At 41.2% G+C, this 17,253-nt stretch overlaps 1 protein-coding gene across 1 annotated transcript; it reads right to left on the reverse strand.

Moving 5' to 3' along the window:
- Window positions 1-648: 648 nt before the first annotated feature.
- cunh4orf54 (chromosome unknown C4orf54 homolog) lies at window positions 649-15,856 on the reverse strand. Its single transcript, XM_038268489.1, has 2 exons — window positions 11,427-15,856; window positions 649-821 (listed from the first exon to the last, which is right to left on the reverse strand). The coding sequence occupies exon 1, from the start codon at window positions 15,699-15,701 to the stop codon at window positions 11,448-11,450; it is 4,254 nt and encodes a 1,417-aa protein (XP_038124417.1). The 5' UTR covers window positions 15,702-15,856; the 3' UTR covers window positions 649-821; window positions 11,427-11,447.
- Window positions 15,857-17,253: the final 1,397 nt, after the last annotated feature.

The following is a 17,253-nucleotide window of genomic DNA, read 5'->3' on the forward strand; positions in this document are numbered from 1 at the left end:
TAATCCAATAAAACAGCTTTTCGTTCACCGTCTCATTTAATCACATTTTCTAATATAACATATCATGCATTCACCGTGTCAGTTACCTGCAGCGTTCATTATGAAAGAATAATCTGGAATAAGGGTGATACCAAACATCTTTACGATATTAACCTAAGAATCAGAGTAGGAAGGACTGTCCAGCAGCTCCACTGGGTACAAATAAAAGGCAGCATGTAAAATCTTTATCAAAATTAAGTGAAAAAGGTGCAGAAATATCAACGATGCACATAAAGTGCTTTAAAACATCACGGACTGAATCGTTTCCCCAACATATTCATCACAACGATTAAAAACGAATTCAGTTACTTCATCCAAATGTAATCAAAGAGGTATAACTGCATGAAAATCTCAGATAAAATATATTTCTTTAAACAACTCATTAGTTCCAGGTGTGAATCAAGTGTGACTCCTCCACACTGCAAAAAATGGTATTCCACATAAGTCATTTTTTCTTAAAATAAGTGCATTTTTTTGGACATTTTGCCAATGGAACAAGACAATTTACATTTAAAATAAGAAAAAACAATTGCATTGTCTTATTTCGAGTGCATATTATCTAATTATCTTATTTTAAGAGTGAAACTACTCATCCCATTGGCAAAATTAAGCGTAAATACACTTAAATTAAGAATTTTTTTCTTATTTCTAGATAATTTTCTAGTGTATTTCTGGTTTAGCAGTGCTGTAAGAATGAATCATGAATAACTTGTAGAAAGTCTTCAGGTAAAACAATGCAGAGGATAAACCCAGAGTAGGCCGATCCACCAAATCCCACCGTCCTACAGAAAGAACAGAAGAGAAAAAAGTTCTGATAAACAAAATGTAATCAGGAAACAGCAACAAACAGCAGCAATTCCCTGCAGCTTGATGGAAACTGGCAACTGAACTTTATTTAAATTTTTATGAATTCCCAGGGTCTTTCTACATGGACTTTGCATGTTGTTCTGAGCATGTGTGGGTTCTCTCCGGGTACTCCAGCTTCCTCCCACAGTCCCAAAACATGACTGTTAGGTTAATTGGCTTCACTAAATTCTCCTTAGGTGTGAGTGTGTGGGAATGGTTGTTTGCCTCTTCGTTGCTCTGCGATGGACCCCGCCTCTCACCCATTGACAGCTGGAGATAGGCACCATCACCCCTCGCGACCCCAATTGGGATTAAGCGTGTTTGAAAATGGATGGATGGTCTTCAACATTTTCCAGACCAAGGACCCCAAACTGATGGTCAATTGGAGCGGGGGCCCCCTAATTATATATACTGTATGAAACTGGTCCTCTAGTCACTCTATTACAGATGGAGTAATGTAACTAAAGTAATCCCTCCCTGGGATTATTAAAGTATTTCTGCTTCCTGGTTGAGGTGTTGTGAATGAAACGGTGTCCAGCTTGAAAGAGCTCCTGTGTGTCGATGAATGTGTTCATAGATGACTGAAAGACATCTTCTGCCTCCATTTATCTGTTTACTGGAGTGTGTTGGGTTCATGTTAATGTGGATTTAAAGACGTTTCAATTAGTGGAAAAAAATGCAGGTAGGATATAAAAAAAGAGTAATCAACCAAAACTTCCAAGACCTCCATGCAGTACCTGCTTGGACCACCTAAGGGTCGCGGACCTCCTGTTGAAGACCTCCAGTATAGAAGACAATCTTTTATTTCCGGGTGGATCATCTCAATAAGTGGTCCTCCTAACTGTCAATCATTCTAGTGATATGTTTACGTAAGGCCGTCCTACGTGCTCATCCCGTTAGCTATCATTTTCTGCGCACTTTCAGGCGCATATCTGTGGTGAGCTACGGTTTCAGACAACTCTTTGAAAATGGCCGAGGGCGGGTCTTTTAAAAAATCCTCCACAATACCTTTAATTCCGTTTTCTACCTTATAAATAAAATTACATTCAAGGTAGAGTCCTGCACGGGTGGAGTTTTACCAACCCGCACCCGCCCGAACCCGTTAGGATGACTACCGAACCCGACCCGTCACCCGCGGATATCTTCAATTCAAATCCGAACCCGACCCGTTGATATTTAACCCGCAACCCGACCCGTTAACGCATCAAGTAATAGGCTATAGAACGCTGCGCTGCAGAACAGCGCCATTAACACTGCAGCAGACGTGTATGCACTGACTGTGGCCTTTTTGGAGGGAAGCCCACACTGCTGGCAGGGCTTTAAGCTACAACAAGGGTGACCCCAGTGCCTGATTAATATAACATTTCTGATGTCCATAACAACACACACGCATAAAGAAAAAAATCACCAACTACCCGCCCGCACTAAAAAAATATCCGCCCGACCCGTTTATTTTTATTTATGTATTTTTCACCCGCAAAAGAGCATTTTAGCGGGTGACCCGTTGCAGGACTCTAATTCAAGGGCAGTGAGGGACTCCAGGGGGCGATAGAGGGTTCTCAGAAGATTAAAGGGGAAAAGAAAAAGAAAACATTTTTTTTTACCTCCCTCTCTGCCTGGGTTCGAAAATTATTTTTTTATCATTGTCAATGTAGGAATTATGTTTTGCATTATAAATAACTAGAGTAACATACTGAGATAAACTGAAAAAAGCAGATTTTAAAATGAATTTTTGGATGCTGACAAGCTGCTGTCATTGCAGATAGAAACACATTACTGATAGCTATTAAAATAAAGTGTCAAATATGAAATAATTTCATTTTAAAGGTTTTAGTTTTCTTATTTATTATCTTAACTTCCACCCAAGTTAAATCAATACTTTGTTTGAGCTGTTTAGGGTAAAATACTCCTGGCATCTCTCTAAAATTATGGAGTGAATTTTTCTTCATTATTGCTCCACACAAAAAAAAAAAAGCAATACTAAAATGAACCTTTTACAAACTTTCATTTTTTTTGTATTTTTTTATATTTTATCTTTTTCAAAAAAGTTTTTTTATGTCCTTTCATAGATTTTTTTTTTTTTCAAATTTTCTATTTTCACATTTTTGCCATTTTTCTTTTTACAATTTTCTAAAATATATTTTTTTAAATTTCCCTTTGCTTCCGACTGAGTTTAAAAGAAGTCATTCTTTTCAAGTTGAATTTTTCAGATCCCATTCTCCTGAAGGGGCGGGGCTTTCCTCTGGGCTGAGGGGTGGGCATATTTCTGTTGGTCTGCATAGGTGAGCAAATTAAAATATGAAAAATAAATTAGAAAAATTAAAACATCTGGGTTACACTTCAAACATTTTCTTTGTTAGTTTCAATTCTGGATTGGATATTTCCAGTTATAAAATATGGTATTTCCTTGCAACAATATTAGCACAAAATTCACTCCGTATATAAGTGTTTTATTACAGTTGACTTCCCTTTGTTCGGTTTTTGGAAGAAAGCAAAAAAACGTTAAAACAAAGGAGCGCTCAGCAAGAAAAGTTATGGAAACCCTTTGCTGAGGAAGGATCAGACAGACCCTGGTTCATTTCTTTAACTTTTAAAGTGGAAATATTGCAATATTTCAGTAGATTCAAAATGGGAATGTTGCAATATTTCATCAGACCATATTGTTATTGATTCATGACCAAAGGAATCGTAATTGAGAAAACAAAAATATATAGAAAAACATCCATGTGGTAGTTTTACTCTTCTACACTGTATGTTTTGACTTTCATAGTGAAAAGTTACTGACCTCTCTCTTCTTTCTAAGTAGGATAACTTGCAGTTCGGTAGCTAAATAAATACTTTCCCCCCCCACTGTATACTTTTTACTATTGGAAGTGGCCATGTTTGCATTTATTTCATACAATTCAGTAAAATTAATAAATCAAGAATCATGAGAAAACTGTATGTGGTATAAAAAGTAGAGTAAAAAAGTATATGGTTAAATATAGGGTGAATTTTGTTCCATTATTTTTGCAAAGAAACATGTTTTGTAAATTTGGAAAAGTACAAATTTCTTTGTAACTTTGGTTTTTCAAATCGCATTTTACAGATCATAATCTCTTTTCACTTCTGGGGCGGGCTTTCCTCTGATGCGAGGAACGAAGGCGCATTTCTATTGGTCGGCAGGATGCTAGCAACTATTTTTATTGGTCAAGAGCAAAGGTTTTGTATTGGCCTAGAAGGGGAGATAATGGGATCTCTATTTGTGAAAAGAATGCAGAAATCTGAAAATAAAATATTAAATCTTTTAAAAAATAGTGAAAATAAAGTCAAAAAACAACAAATTAAAGACAATAAAATGTGGGGAAAAAGTGAGAGAACTTTCAAAAACTTTTTTATTAGGGAGGTTTTTCAAGGGTTTATTTCTGGATTGCATTTTTGTCAAACTTTCATTTAAATATTGGGATCTTTGTTTGCAGCAATAATGGAAATAAATTGACTCCATAGTTGCTTTACTATATATATCATATTAATATATTATATATATAAAATTGATGTATAAATCTAAAGTGCAATTTTTTTTTTGTCCTGATCCCTGAAGCGTAATCGATGGAAAGTCCCTGGCAAATGTAAACTGGGAAAGCAGGCAGCTCGGTTTTAAAGATGCCTCTGCTGGATTAAAACCTGCGTGCTTCTCCAGCCTCTGGAGGATATCTGACAGCAGACTATCTTTTACTTTATAAACATAACTGAGCTCCTCAGTATGTGGGCCGTATTGTCAAACGAGAAGGGGAACTCCAAACACTCCACCGGAGTGCGGATGAGGCTATTTGCTGCAGCGTTGCCTGCTGTGTTTATGTAATAAAGCCGACTTCTCACCCTCTCCCCCTTTAAACGACTGCTCCTATAAAAAGCCAGCTGATAGAGCTGCAGGCTCCGAGCTGCCAGCCAGGATCCTGATATCCTGCAGCAGCTGATATGCTGACCCTCTCCTTCCTGCATGTTCTCCAAACACCTTAATAAAACCTTTTCTTATAAAACTGAACGGGACTCTTTGATGTACAGCGAGGTGCTTGGCTGCAAACTTTACAGCTGCAGCAGGACCGTCTCACGCATGCATGAAGGGGCTTAAAACTCTCTGAGTCGTCACAAGCCTATCCTGTGGATTAGTGGATCCTGTTTGCAAATACTCAACGGTAAAACTTGAGTAAATGTATTGATACTCGTGGTAAAATTGAACTAAACTATCATAAAAGTTACTTATTCAAACATCAAGTTAAAGCACTCACTTTTGAAAACAATTAAGTACTCAAAAATACAAATTTTTCTATTTTCTAAATGAAATTTTCTGTACATTTCTATATAATTTTCAGTAAGTCATTTTAAAGAACCTTGTAACCTTGTTATACCTGGTTATTAAAACCTCATATAACACCTAGGGTTGTCACGATACTAAACTTTTCAACTCGATACCATTTTCGATACCAAAACAAAGACTCCAAAATTCTACAGAAATATTTTAATTAATAAATAAAATACAATAAATAAATAAAATAAACAATAAGAACAATATTTTGAGGTTGTATGCTGTGCACAATATTAAGCAAGCTTGATAAAAAACGTATAAAATTAAAATTAAATGTTCCTTCCTTGGCTATGCTTTGCACACATAACAATGACGCTAGCCAAACCGGTTAAGAAACAAAAGTAATTCTCAGCAGCTGCAACTCTTAAAAAAAAAGTGTGAAACTGAAAAGTGCGTAGAATTATTCAATTACACAGTGTTCTGAAAGTGCATTTTCCTCTATTCTGCACTTTAGATGAATGACTGCTTAGGTGCTACTGGTGGTGGCACTGTATCGATACTTTTGAAAACGAGTATTGTATCCGGATATAACATTTCAGTATCGATACTTTTTTGAGTTTCGATACTTTTGACAACCCTAATAACACCTGATTATATGACGATGTACAGCTAGTTATGGTGCTGTTTATAAAAATGTGACATCAGGGAGCATGAAATATTGAATAATAGAGACTCTAAGATGGGGCCTTGGGGAACGCTAGATGTTTTTTTTATTTTTTAAAGTTACGGAGACAAAGTCCCTGATTTAAATCAGTCCAGTCCTGACCCATCGAACACGACTTTCACTGTCGTTTCAGTGAATATTATTTAATATTATTCCAAAAAATAAAATAAAAACTATGTCTATGTCTCTGAAAGGGGGTCGATAAAGAGAATTGTTGGCCTGGCTGAATAGACGAGGTCCTTGGCTCTCATGGAAAGGCAGAGATGGCAAAAGTACTCACTTTCCGTACTTGAGTAAAAGTACAGATACTTGTGTTAAAAAATACTCTGGTAAAAGTGGAAGTACTGATTAAACTTCTTTACTCAAGTAAAAGTAACAAAGTACAGGTTTGTAAATTTACTTAAAGTATAAAAGTAAAAGTAGAAACCACTTTTTTCATGCCGTTGCCTACATTTTAAATGGATGTCTGCCAATAGGACTAGATCTCCGTTGTGTTCATTTTCAATCATCTCGTCATCCATGCTACTATGCTAACGCCACCGCCACCAAGCTGCAATGATTCGCCGCCAATGAATACCGCCGAATCTGTCGATTCATCTTGTAGTGGTGCGTCAAATGCAACGTAGATTCCCATCCAATTAGATTGAATTTGGTATTGATGACGTGAAAAATAATAACGGTAACTCCATTGAAATGATTCCAAACTAAAGTAACGAGCCAATTTTTTAAAATGTGAGAAGTAGAAGTAAAAAGTCGCCATAAAAATAAGTAGTAAAGTAAAGTAAACATATCAGAAAATCTACTTGAGTACAGTAACGAAGTATTTGTACTTCGTTACTTCCCATCTCTGTGGAAAGGTGTTGGGGCTGCGATGATAGCAGGAAGGAATCAACTCTATCGCTGCATTGTAGGTTTTCGAAAGCTGAAATCTGAGTCCCCCCCTCTCCTTCTGTTTAAGGTTGTTTTTTCTTTCTTAACATAGAAGGCTTCCTTCCTCTCAAACCATCTGTCTTCTTTGTCCAAAATGTGAACATTCTGGTCCTCCAAAGAATGTCCTTTCTCCATAAGGTGTAGATGTACCATAGAGTCTTGTCCAGAGGAGGGCGCTCTTCTGTGTTGTGGAGAGGTTGTTTGGTTTCTCCAATATAAAGATCAGAGCATTCCTCGCTGCACTTTTGTCTTTAGGATCCACTAGTCTTTGTCTAAGCCTCTTGTTTCGTTTGGAATGTTCTTGGATTTTGTATTTGGAGAAAATCCTCTTGAGTTTATCAGAGACTCCAGCAACATATGGGATGGAGATGTTTTTGCGTTTAATCTTCTCACCATCGTGTTCTGCTGCATTTCTTTTAGATTTACTTCCTGATTTGACACAAAAGAAGCCAAACGACCCCCATTCCAAAGGGGTGGACCCGTTCGTCTGTTTCAATTTGCATGTTTTCTAAACATAAACAAGTCTTTGCTGGGCTGCTGTATAAAGCCTTGAACTTAACACTATTTCTGATATTTTGAATTGAATAAGCTTCCTGAATGGGAAGAGAAACGTCTTCAAACTTGGAAACAAAATCCAGTGGATTGTTTTTAATTTTTTTTTTTTTTTTGTAATGACTATGACCTGGATGACTGATATTGTGTTTATTCTATACTGAAAAGACATGAAAAACATAATCAAAAAAGCTTTAAGACTTACAAAATGTGAAAAAATAATGGAACTTATTTGACTTTTTCTCTGATTTTATTTTTTCATTTTGTTTTGTGCAGATTCTTTTCTCTCTATTTTGAGATTAAGTTCAAGGAATTGCATCTTTTTCAAACTGTGTTTTACAGATGATATTGTCTTCTTCCCTGGGGACGGGCTCTCCTCTGCAGTGAGGAGAAAAAATGCGTTTCTATCGGTATACCGGATGTTGGAAACACTTTTATTGAAATTGAATTTAAATGTATTGAAAATTGTGAGAAAAAAAATGAACAAACAAATTCAAAGGAAACAACAAGGTTAATCTCTTTGATTATGACAATTTTAAAAGTTTCCTTTCTGGATTAAATTTTTTTTATTATTATTTTGTTTTATTTCCATTTACAAAATAAAGCAGCTATGGGGTGAATTTTGTTCCATAATTGATGCAAACAAAGAGCAAATTTTGTAAATAGAAATTTGAAATTAAACCTTGAAAACTTTTTGGGTTAGTTTATGCTAATTGTTTTCTATATATATATATATATATATATATATATATATATATATATATATATATATATATACATACATATATATTTTTTATATTTTGTTTTCTAAGTGCTTTTAATTAAAAAGTCATTTTCTTTCTTTTCTTTTTTTTTTGTACTGGTTTTAAATTTCCAAATGTTTCTTTTTAACATTGAGTTTGACAAATTTCTTTATTTTTAAACTGCATTTTAGAGATAAAATTTCCTTCCCTTCTGCGAGCATTTTAAAAGAGAGCAAAATCAATCTGAAAAACTGAAATAGAAAAAAAATGTAAATATGTAATTTGTAAAATCAACTTTTCAAAAATATATACAGAAAAAAAAAATCTTATTTCGAGAAAGCAGCAAAATTACATTTAAAACCTCTTTCTGATTAAGAAGTAATTAATTTCCAGGTTGTCATTTTTTAATTTCTATTTACAAAATGTGTAAAAAAATTGGAACATATTTTACTCCATAGTCCTCTTGGGTTCTGTTATCCATAACAAATCCTGCACATAGCAAAAACAACTGAAAGTAAAAAACTTCACTTGGACAATAGAGAGGAGCAAAGCGGAAACATGCTGCAAACACACAAATGATGCTAACACACCAAACACATGCAAAGGAAAAATGCAAGCTGCAAAGACATTTGCAATTTTTTAAAAGCTGCAAGCTAGCACCACATAGTGGAAGTGCTCCAGACCACTAGGGGGAGACACTCCTTAACTTAGATAGGATCAAAAACTCAGGAAAGGCATAAACGGAGTGATAAAGGAGATTAAGGCTGTGTCCAAGCATCCGCCCTAATACCTAAATAGAGCACTATGTAGTGGTTACACCATTTTAGATGAGTGTCTGAACTCTATTGGATAAAAAAGTTTGACATTTCCACATTCATGGTCGTCAGACGAGCAGATATATTCCAAATTTCTTTTCAAAAGCTCTCCTTGCAAAGCATCATGGGATTTAGTGTGGTTGCGACCAGGGGCGCCGCCAGGAATTTGGGGCCCAATGAAGGGCATTGATATTGACCCCCCAAAATCAGCGCTAAAGTTTCCTGCCGAGGTCTGAGCGCCAAAGACAAAGTAATTGTATCAGAAAATTTCTCCTAATTCTCTTTTCTCTTCGTGAGTTTTTCAGATTGAAGTTCAATATACATTAATTTAAATAAAATAGCTGTATCTATGTACAAACTGATAGAAAATAGGTTTTGGATTGTGAACTATTGTCCTGTGTGGTTTCATTATAACTTTATTAAAGGACAGATAATTTTTATGCTGGAACATTATTTTTATGCTGGCCCTGAGAATTGACTGTACATTCATACATGTGTCATGACATAATATGTATTTTTGGTTTGGCTGCTTCAGGCTGCTCATGAGATTGATCAAAATTTATAGATGTCTTTTAATGGTTGTGATTTAATCTGAATTTCAAGATCTAACTTAACATTTTTTTATTATTGCCACAGATTTTAATACTAAATATTTATGCAGTATTTTGCTGTTTACTGGTGGAAAATGAGGGAGAACACAAGGATAATTTATTTTATTGCTAGGCGGACATAACTTTTCTTCTGGGGCCCCCCTCAGTCCCCCAAAAGACTGACCCCCCCCATACGGCGCCCCTGACTGCAACAGATAACATAGATGGCGCAGGCGCCGAGTGGGGAGGCGGAGTTAGGTGACCAGCGGGGGAGCGAAAAGTAGTGATCATCTGTCCAAACGGTCAGTTAACTGAGTTTACCATAAAGTCCACAATATAGTGAGTGAGGGTTTTATTTTTTAACCTCTTTTTGAGGTTTTTACGGTAATAGTGGCTGAAATTTTGTACATTGGGCTGAAAGGAAAGTTGTACGAGGTGGGGAACATGCGGCGAAGGGTCCAGCGCTTGGTCGTCCACGTCAAGTACTACGGCCTCCATAAATACGGGGTTATGCATGCTAACCACTGCGCCACCGAAGCACGCCCGTGATTGAGGGATTTAGGGATTAGCGCGGATATTCGGAAACAGCCTGTTATTAAACAAGATTAGAAGAAAAATGGACATTTCATTTTTTTTTTCTTTTTTTGCAAAAAAAAAAAGAGGTCCAAAAATATAATTTGTTAGCAATGGAAATGTTCTCATGATTGTTTAATACCTGTCTCCCCCTAGTGGCCTGGAGGACTTCCATCATGTGAAGCTGGTTTATAGCTTTTATTAACTTGGGTTGGTTTTTTTAAGTGCAGCATCATTCCTTTGTGTGTGTTTTTGTTTATTTAATTTTTGGTTTTCCTGGAGTATTTTATTTTTTTTAGTTTGTATAATTTTTTTAATCTTCTGTGAAATCATATAATTATACAACCTATGCACCCTTCGGCCAGGGGCGGATTTAGGAAATTTGGGGCCCTAGGCAAAGACAGGCAGAGGGCCCTCTGAATTGAGAAGACAGACCCATTCTACAGATAGATAAATGTTAATAGAATAGACATCCATTATCTGTTCTAGGTTGTGTCCCTCTCTTCTTGTCCCTTTTCTTCTTGTTTTCCTCTCTATGTTTTGTACTCAGCTGACTTTTCATGCTGTCTCTAAAGGAATGAAAGATTTTTTCCAAGCACTAAGCTCACTTAGCTGATTGCTCCTTCCTGTGTTTCCAAAAAGGCCAAAGTAAATAACCCAGTCCTTCTTTTCACTGTAGACAAGCCATGATCTGCTTATCTGTTCTCCATTTTTCATTTGGATGAAATAATAGCTGCATGAATCACGACAGCAGACAAGATAGAGGAGAGCAGGAGGCGGGGTTACCAATCTACTCGCTCTGGAGAGCAGAGTTCGCTGCTTTTAGATGTTGTCTCCAAAGTCTCCAGTAGCAGAAAAAAAGTCTCTAGATTTGGCGCTAGGAGCTTTTTAGAAATCAAAGTGCTAGAGGGGTCTGAAAAGTGGCTAAATATAGCGACTAAAGCGCTAAGTTAGAAACACTGCTCTTTGCATGGTTTGTTTTCAAATGGTTTGCTGCTGTCTGTTTGGACCTTTCTGAACATGTGCAGCAAATGGACTGATCCAATATGGTGGACACTGAATAATATTATCAGCATTCTGATGGCATTTTAGCCGAAGGGTTTTTATCAAAAACATAATTAATGTGCAGAAATAAGGAATGGTTGTATTAACCATACATGTAAACAGAGTTTTATGGGGCCCCCAGGAACTTGGGGCCCTAGGAAACTGCCTAGCATTGCCTAAGACTCTTTCTAGCAGGGCAGCCGTTTCAAAATGACCAAGAACTGGACTTTGTTTTCCAGTTTTTTCCCCTAGAGGCATGACTGTGTGAGGATGTAAAGGACTCACGTCTCCAAGCTGAGCTGCATCTCATCTATGCTCCACCACAAAACTCATGGTGGTCCCGTCAAATGAGGGTGGGGCGATGATCCGGGGTCCTTGCTGGGAGGTGATGCTGATGACGGGCTGATTGAGGCCGGAGTATCCCTGCTGTGGCCTGTTGGAGGCGCTCTGCTGAGGAGCTGCCTGGGAAGGCTTCCCAGTCGCCATGTAGAATGGACTCTCCATGTACATCCCTTCGGCCTGCTGTGAGGAAAACTTCTCTACGCTCTCTGCCTCTGACATCTGGGACTGTACCAGCGTTCTGGCAGGTATCACCGAAGGCGTCGACACGAAGCCGGGGTAGATCATGTAGGTATGACCGTAGGCTCCTGGACTGAGCGCAAGCGGCGAGATAGGCATAGGTACCGGTGTCATCGGAGGCTGGGGCATGGGTACGTCCACGTACTGCCCTGTTTCTGGGTCAAACAGGCGCTTTGTGGCCGGGGACACGGGCGTGTCCACCAGGTAGTAATTTCCAGTAGTGGGATCCAGCAGCATTTTCCTCTGTGTGGCCTGAAAGGGGTCGAGGGTGGGGGCGGGAGTCATCGCCGGGGAGAAGCAATAGACCTGCGGCTGACTGGCAGGCGCAGCCAAAGGCAGGGAGTGGTAAATGGTAGCGGAGGGAATCTCAGGTGAGTGGGTCTCCATCACAAGGCTGGATCGTTTCGTCTCCTGACCTCTAGAGGCAGATCCCTCATATCGTTCGGGAGACATTGACTGCGACTGATGGCAAAGCGTCTTTGCTGATGTTTTATCTGAAGATGCAGTTTTGCGGCTGCTGGGTGGGGTCTTAACCGGGATGGTTAGGTAATTCCCACCGTCCGCTGATGCGCCTGAAAGCTGATGTTCAAAGCGGTCTGCACCCCTTGGTTCAGAATCCTCCTTCCCACTAACTCCTGACCAGCTGGTTTTTAGGGACAGAGCCAGCTTCGGGGACTTTGGTGCGAAGGTTTTTCCGCTGGGGGGGGTGTTTGTCTGGAAAACATTGGCGGCTGTGGAGACCTTGGCTTTGGGGCTGAAGCCCGACATGTTCTTGCCCCCCGTGGGACCAGATGTTTGCGTTGACCTTTCATCATGGCCGCTGGATGCCTGGAACACTTTAAGTAGGTCTTTGTCCAGCCACCTCAGGGAGCTGTCAGTGGCGGGGGGCGTGGATAACGCGGAGGGGGTCGTGTCTATATTGGGGTAGGAGTCTCTCCTGACCGCCCTGTCTGCGTTGAACCCTATCCCTCCTCTTTCCTCGGGTTCCTGCTGCTCCTCGCTGGCTATCAGTGACAGCACATGACTGTCCGTCACTCGCCGGGGCTCGCTCTTTCTTTTCCACTCGTTTTTTTCAAACACGTACAGCTGCTCCATGGTTTTCACTGCAGCCTGGAGTTTCTCCAGAGCCGCCCGGTTTGCCATCTTGGTCTCCGGTCTATTTTCTGTCACGTCTGACACCGGTTCTTGCTTTGTTGGGTTTATTTTGCTCTCCCCGCTCATCACAGTGCTCCCCTCTGAGCTGTTGGAAGGGTTTGGTGCTCTCCCTGCCTTCTGAGGAGAAGCGCTCTTAGCGCCCTCTGGAGACGACCTGCATGTGTCAGACTGCTCCAGTTTCATCAACTCTGTGGGTTTTTCAGTACTGTTAGTATTTACAGACTGACATTTGATGACTATAGGGGAGCCAGAGTTAGGATTCCTGTTGGTAGAGCTGGATTTGGTTTCTTTGTTATCCAAAGAAACAAAGTGATATGAACTTTTAACCAGTTTACGCACATCTCTGACTTGGTGAATGGGAGTTTGTAACTTCCCTTTGTTTTCTCTGATGTCTCTAACCATAAAATGCGGAACTTTATCCGCGGACTCACCCTTCAGAGCCGCAGCCAAAGCTTGGCATTTCAGCTCGTCTGTTCTGATGAGGCTGGAGTTGATATTTGGGGCGCGCAGCTTGGAGCCCGCCGTGCCGTCTCTCACGCTTCTCAGGTTGATTTTGATTTCCGGGGATTTGGATGTTTTGGAGCTGCTGGAGTCTGGCACGTATAAAGTTTTGCTTCCATTCCGGGAGTAGGCTCCCCTGTGCCGCTGCGCGCTCGCCTCTCCGTCGCTGGGCAGCAGCTGGATACTTGGCACAAACAAATGAGACATTTTGGTGGGTTTAGCGCAGCGTGCTGAGGACGGATCCCCCTCCAAGTCTTCGTCCTCAGCTGGAAGCAGCTTGTCCTCCGGAGTTTGATCGTTTTCATGATCCTTTTGAAACCCTAGCACCTCGTCCTTCCAGCATCTGAATGCGCTATTTTGGCTGCGGAGCAGTGCGCCTTTTTTAGTATCAATCCCAGCTTCATTGGCCGAGTTCAAATTAGTTTCTGTTGCAGACGCGTCTTGCCTCTTACTATCACATGAGCCGCTGTCCACAATGTCTCCTAATTCGTCCGCAGACATTACGGCAAAGTCGGAGCCGCTCTCGGAGAACTTGGAGCTCTGTCTCTGCAGCTCCCTGCTCCCCTTCCGCCGGCTGTCGCTCTCCTGCGGGGAGGGCGCCTGGTGCGGCTCGCTGATCTCCCCTCTCTCCATCCTGCGCTCCTGTTCGAACTGGATCTTCTTAGAAAGGACATTTTTGATCAGACTGGAGGCGAACACCGCTTTCTTGTGCGTCTCATCCATGCTTTTAGAGGGCTGCTTGCTGCCCCCTCTCTGCTGGCTGCTCTGCAGGCTCTTGGTAACCTCATCCGTGGAATGTGATCCTGCAGCGTTTTGCACCAAGTCGGTGCGCCTTTCTCCCCCAGACGTTCCCGATTTGACATTGCAGCGAAAATTCAGAGTCTCTGTGAGTCTGATCACTCCACTGTGGCCCTGCCCCAATTTCCCCATCAGCTGGACCTGCTTTGATGACGATGCGCCGTGGGGGTTGGCGTTCAAAGTGAATATGCTGCTGGTGGGCGGTTTGATGCCCTTATAGGCTCTGCTGTCTCTGTTTTGGGAAGAGTTTTGACGGGAAACCACACTTTGGTCCGCTGCCTGGGAGACGTTGACCTTTCCGTATTTCAGATCCAGAAAGGTGGACCACCTGTTTATCCCTAAGCCGTGCTCTGAGGCAGAGGACTCACTGGAGGTGCTGAAATTGATGGTGTCAAAGTAAGGGTAGGCCAGGCTCTTGAAGGCTCTGGCTGTGAGGTTGCGCACCTCCTTGTCAGCGTCGTCTAGCTCGCTGGAGGTGCCGCTGGAGCAGCCGGTGACCTCCTTCCCCCTCAATCTGCCGCCAAAGTGCAGGCGCCCTGGCGCGGCTATGAAGCACTGGGCTCTGTCGCACAGGCCCTCGGCCTTCCCCTCCACCCCCCTGAACACATAGCGGCTCATGTCTCCTGCGCGCCTCGCTTGATAAATAACATTCCCCTCCTCCTGGATGCTGCGCTGCTCATTTATAGCTCGGGACATGGTTCTGATTGACAGGCGGATCTGTCCCTCGCTGTTGCCGCCGCGCCGCGTCTCTTCGCCGCGCAGATCGTTTTCCAGCAGAGTGCTGACTCCCAGGGAGCAGGGCGCACGGCTGGCCCCCGGATCCCCAGCAGCCCCTCCGCGCTCCAAGCAGTAATCCACAAAGGGGTACACCTGCGCGTCATCCTCAGCCTCCCAGCTGGCGGAGGAGGCAGCGCTGAGGTCGAAGCCGCCTTCGTGGTCAGAGAGCTCAGAGAGCTGGATCTCGTGCGTGGTAATGTAATGGTCCTCTGTTGCGCACGGAAGCGTTTCATCATCAGAGAGCAGCAGGCTGACATTGTCCGACTCCTCGCAGTCCTCCGACTCACTTCTCCCACTCAGGCAGCTGTGGGTGCTGTGGGATTCCTCGTCGCGCTCCGCGTTTCCTTTGGACACCTCGCCGCGCGTAAATGCGCTCAGCTCACCGCCGCGCGCTCCTGTCTGCAGGCAATCCTCAGTCTTTTCCAGACAAGGTGGAGAGGATGGAGACGCGTTCCCGACGTCTTCAACACTCTCCTTACCTGAGTCGCTCCCTGCCTCCTCTGGATGCATCCCGCTCAGCTCACAGTTCGGCTCCGGTGCGCAAACTGCTTCCAATCGGCTGTTTTCATCAACGACAGGCGCCTGGTTTCTGGAACCAAAGCGACAAACTTTCTCTTCCTCTTTTGGCTCAAAATCGACGTATCTGGTTTCGTCCTGCGTCTCCGAGACGTCGTGCGGTTCCTTTTGGAGCGGATCGTCTTCCTGCCCGCTGGCCGCCAACATTTGGACGCATCTCCTGTCGGTCTTCATGGCAGCAGCGTAAATGTTGGTGTCTGACACGAAGCGGTCGGTGTTTCATGAAGCCGCCCAGGACGCGTGCTTCCCTTCAGGCTGCGCGCAAAGCTCTGCGTCCGGCGAGACGGAGTCCAGTGACACCGGAGCGCGCCACGCATTCCGTCTCAGCGCACGCGGAGTCCTAAAAAGCAACCAGAGACAGAAGCGGTTCAGTCTGCGACACATGACGCCAGCCAGGATCGGGAGCTGTCTCCATGTAGATTACCTTATATATATACTTTATATTAAAGTAAATATTCAAACATAGTTTAACTATTACAGAGAAAATATTCCGCTGAGACACAAAGCCTTAAAAATAAACATCTTTATTGTTTTTTTTAGAAGAATTAATGTCTGTTTTCAGCTTTGCTTTTTTAAATTTTGTGTATTGATATTTTTAGCATCAGTTCCTAACAAATGTTTCACTAAATGAACCAAACAGATTCTCTATAGAAATCTATATTTAGTTTATTCATGGGGGATTATTTATGGAGCTGAATTGGGGCCATAAAATTCGTTTAAAGAAATGAAACCCCAAAAAGGTACAAAATAAAAAGATTTATACCCAGTGGCGGTTCTAGACCAAATGTACCAGAGGGGCCAGGAGGGGGCCAGAGTTGTTTTCAAGGGGGCACAGAAAAGCGTGAAATAAAAAAACACGGCAAGGGATCCAAATAAATTAAGAGAGCTGCATAAAGTAAAATTTCCATTCAATTAGGTTTAATTAAAACTCTATTTCTTATTAGGTCAATATACATTCAGGATTTTACATATTTTTTACATAATTTAAGTTCAAATTACCGTTTTTTTTTATAAAATCTGAATTAGAACTGAAGAAAAGCTGATAAATTCACCTGTAAAAAGTAGAGCATTAAAAAAAAAAACATTTAGTAGATGAAATCTGGGATCCTATTTCAATACCACGGAAGGCTTATAATCACCTCATTGTTTTTGAATTATTAGTAAAACAGAATTTGTAAAGAAAAAAAAAGTAACAAAGTATTATGTCTTCAGTGCAGGGGCCATAACAGGGGCCAGGACATGAGCTGCAGGGGCACTGGCCCCCGTTGGCCCCTGTCTAGAACCGCCCATGTTTATACCTATACTTACAGACTTGTTTTTTTTTTTTTTGTTCCTCATAAAACTGAAATTCATTTTGATTCAATAATAACTTTATTGACAAATGGCACAGAAATTAATGTTTTAATTGAGATAAAAAAAAAAACATGTGCTTTATTAGTCCCCCAAAACCCTGATCATACAGGGAGCTACGGAAGAGGATTAGGGCCACTGGGGGGAAAAAGTTAACTGATTTGAACTGATCTTGTTTCAGTTTAATATGAATTCTAACTTTAATCTCAGAATTCTAACTTTAATCTCAGAATTCTAATTTTAATCTCAGAATTCTGACTTTAATCTCAGAATTCTGACTTTTTTTTCTGAGAATTCTAACTTTAATCTCAGAATTCTAACTTTAATCTCAGAATTCTGACTTTTTTTTCTCATAATTCTGAAATTTTTCCCATAT

Source organism: Cyprinodon tularosa, unplaced genomic scaffold (genome assembly GCF_016077235.1).
Source record: "Cyprinodon tularosa strain WSP-4 unplaced genomic scaffold, ASM1607723v1 ctg70, whole genome shotgun sequence".
Classification (NCBI taxonomy): Eukaryota; Metazoa; Chordata; class Actinopteri; order Cyprinodontiformes; family Cyprinodontidae; genus Cyprinodon; species Cyprinodon tularosa.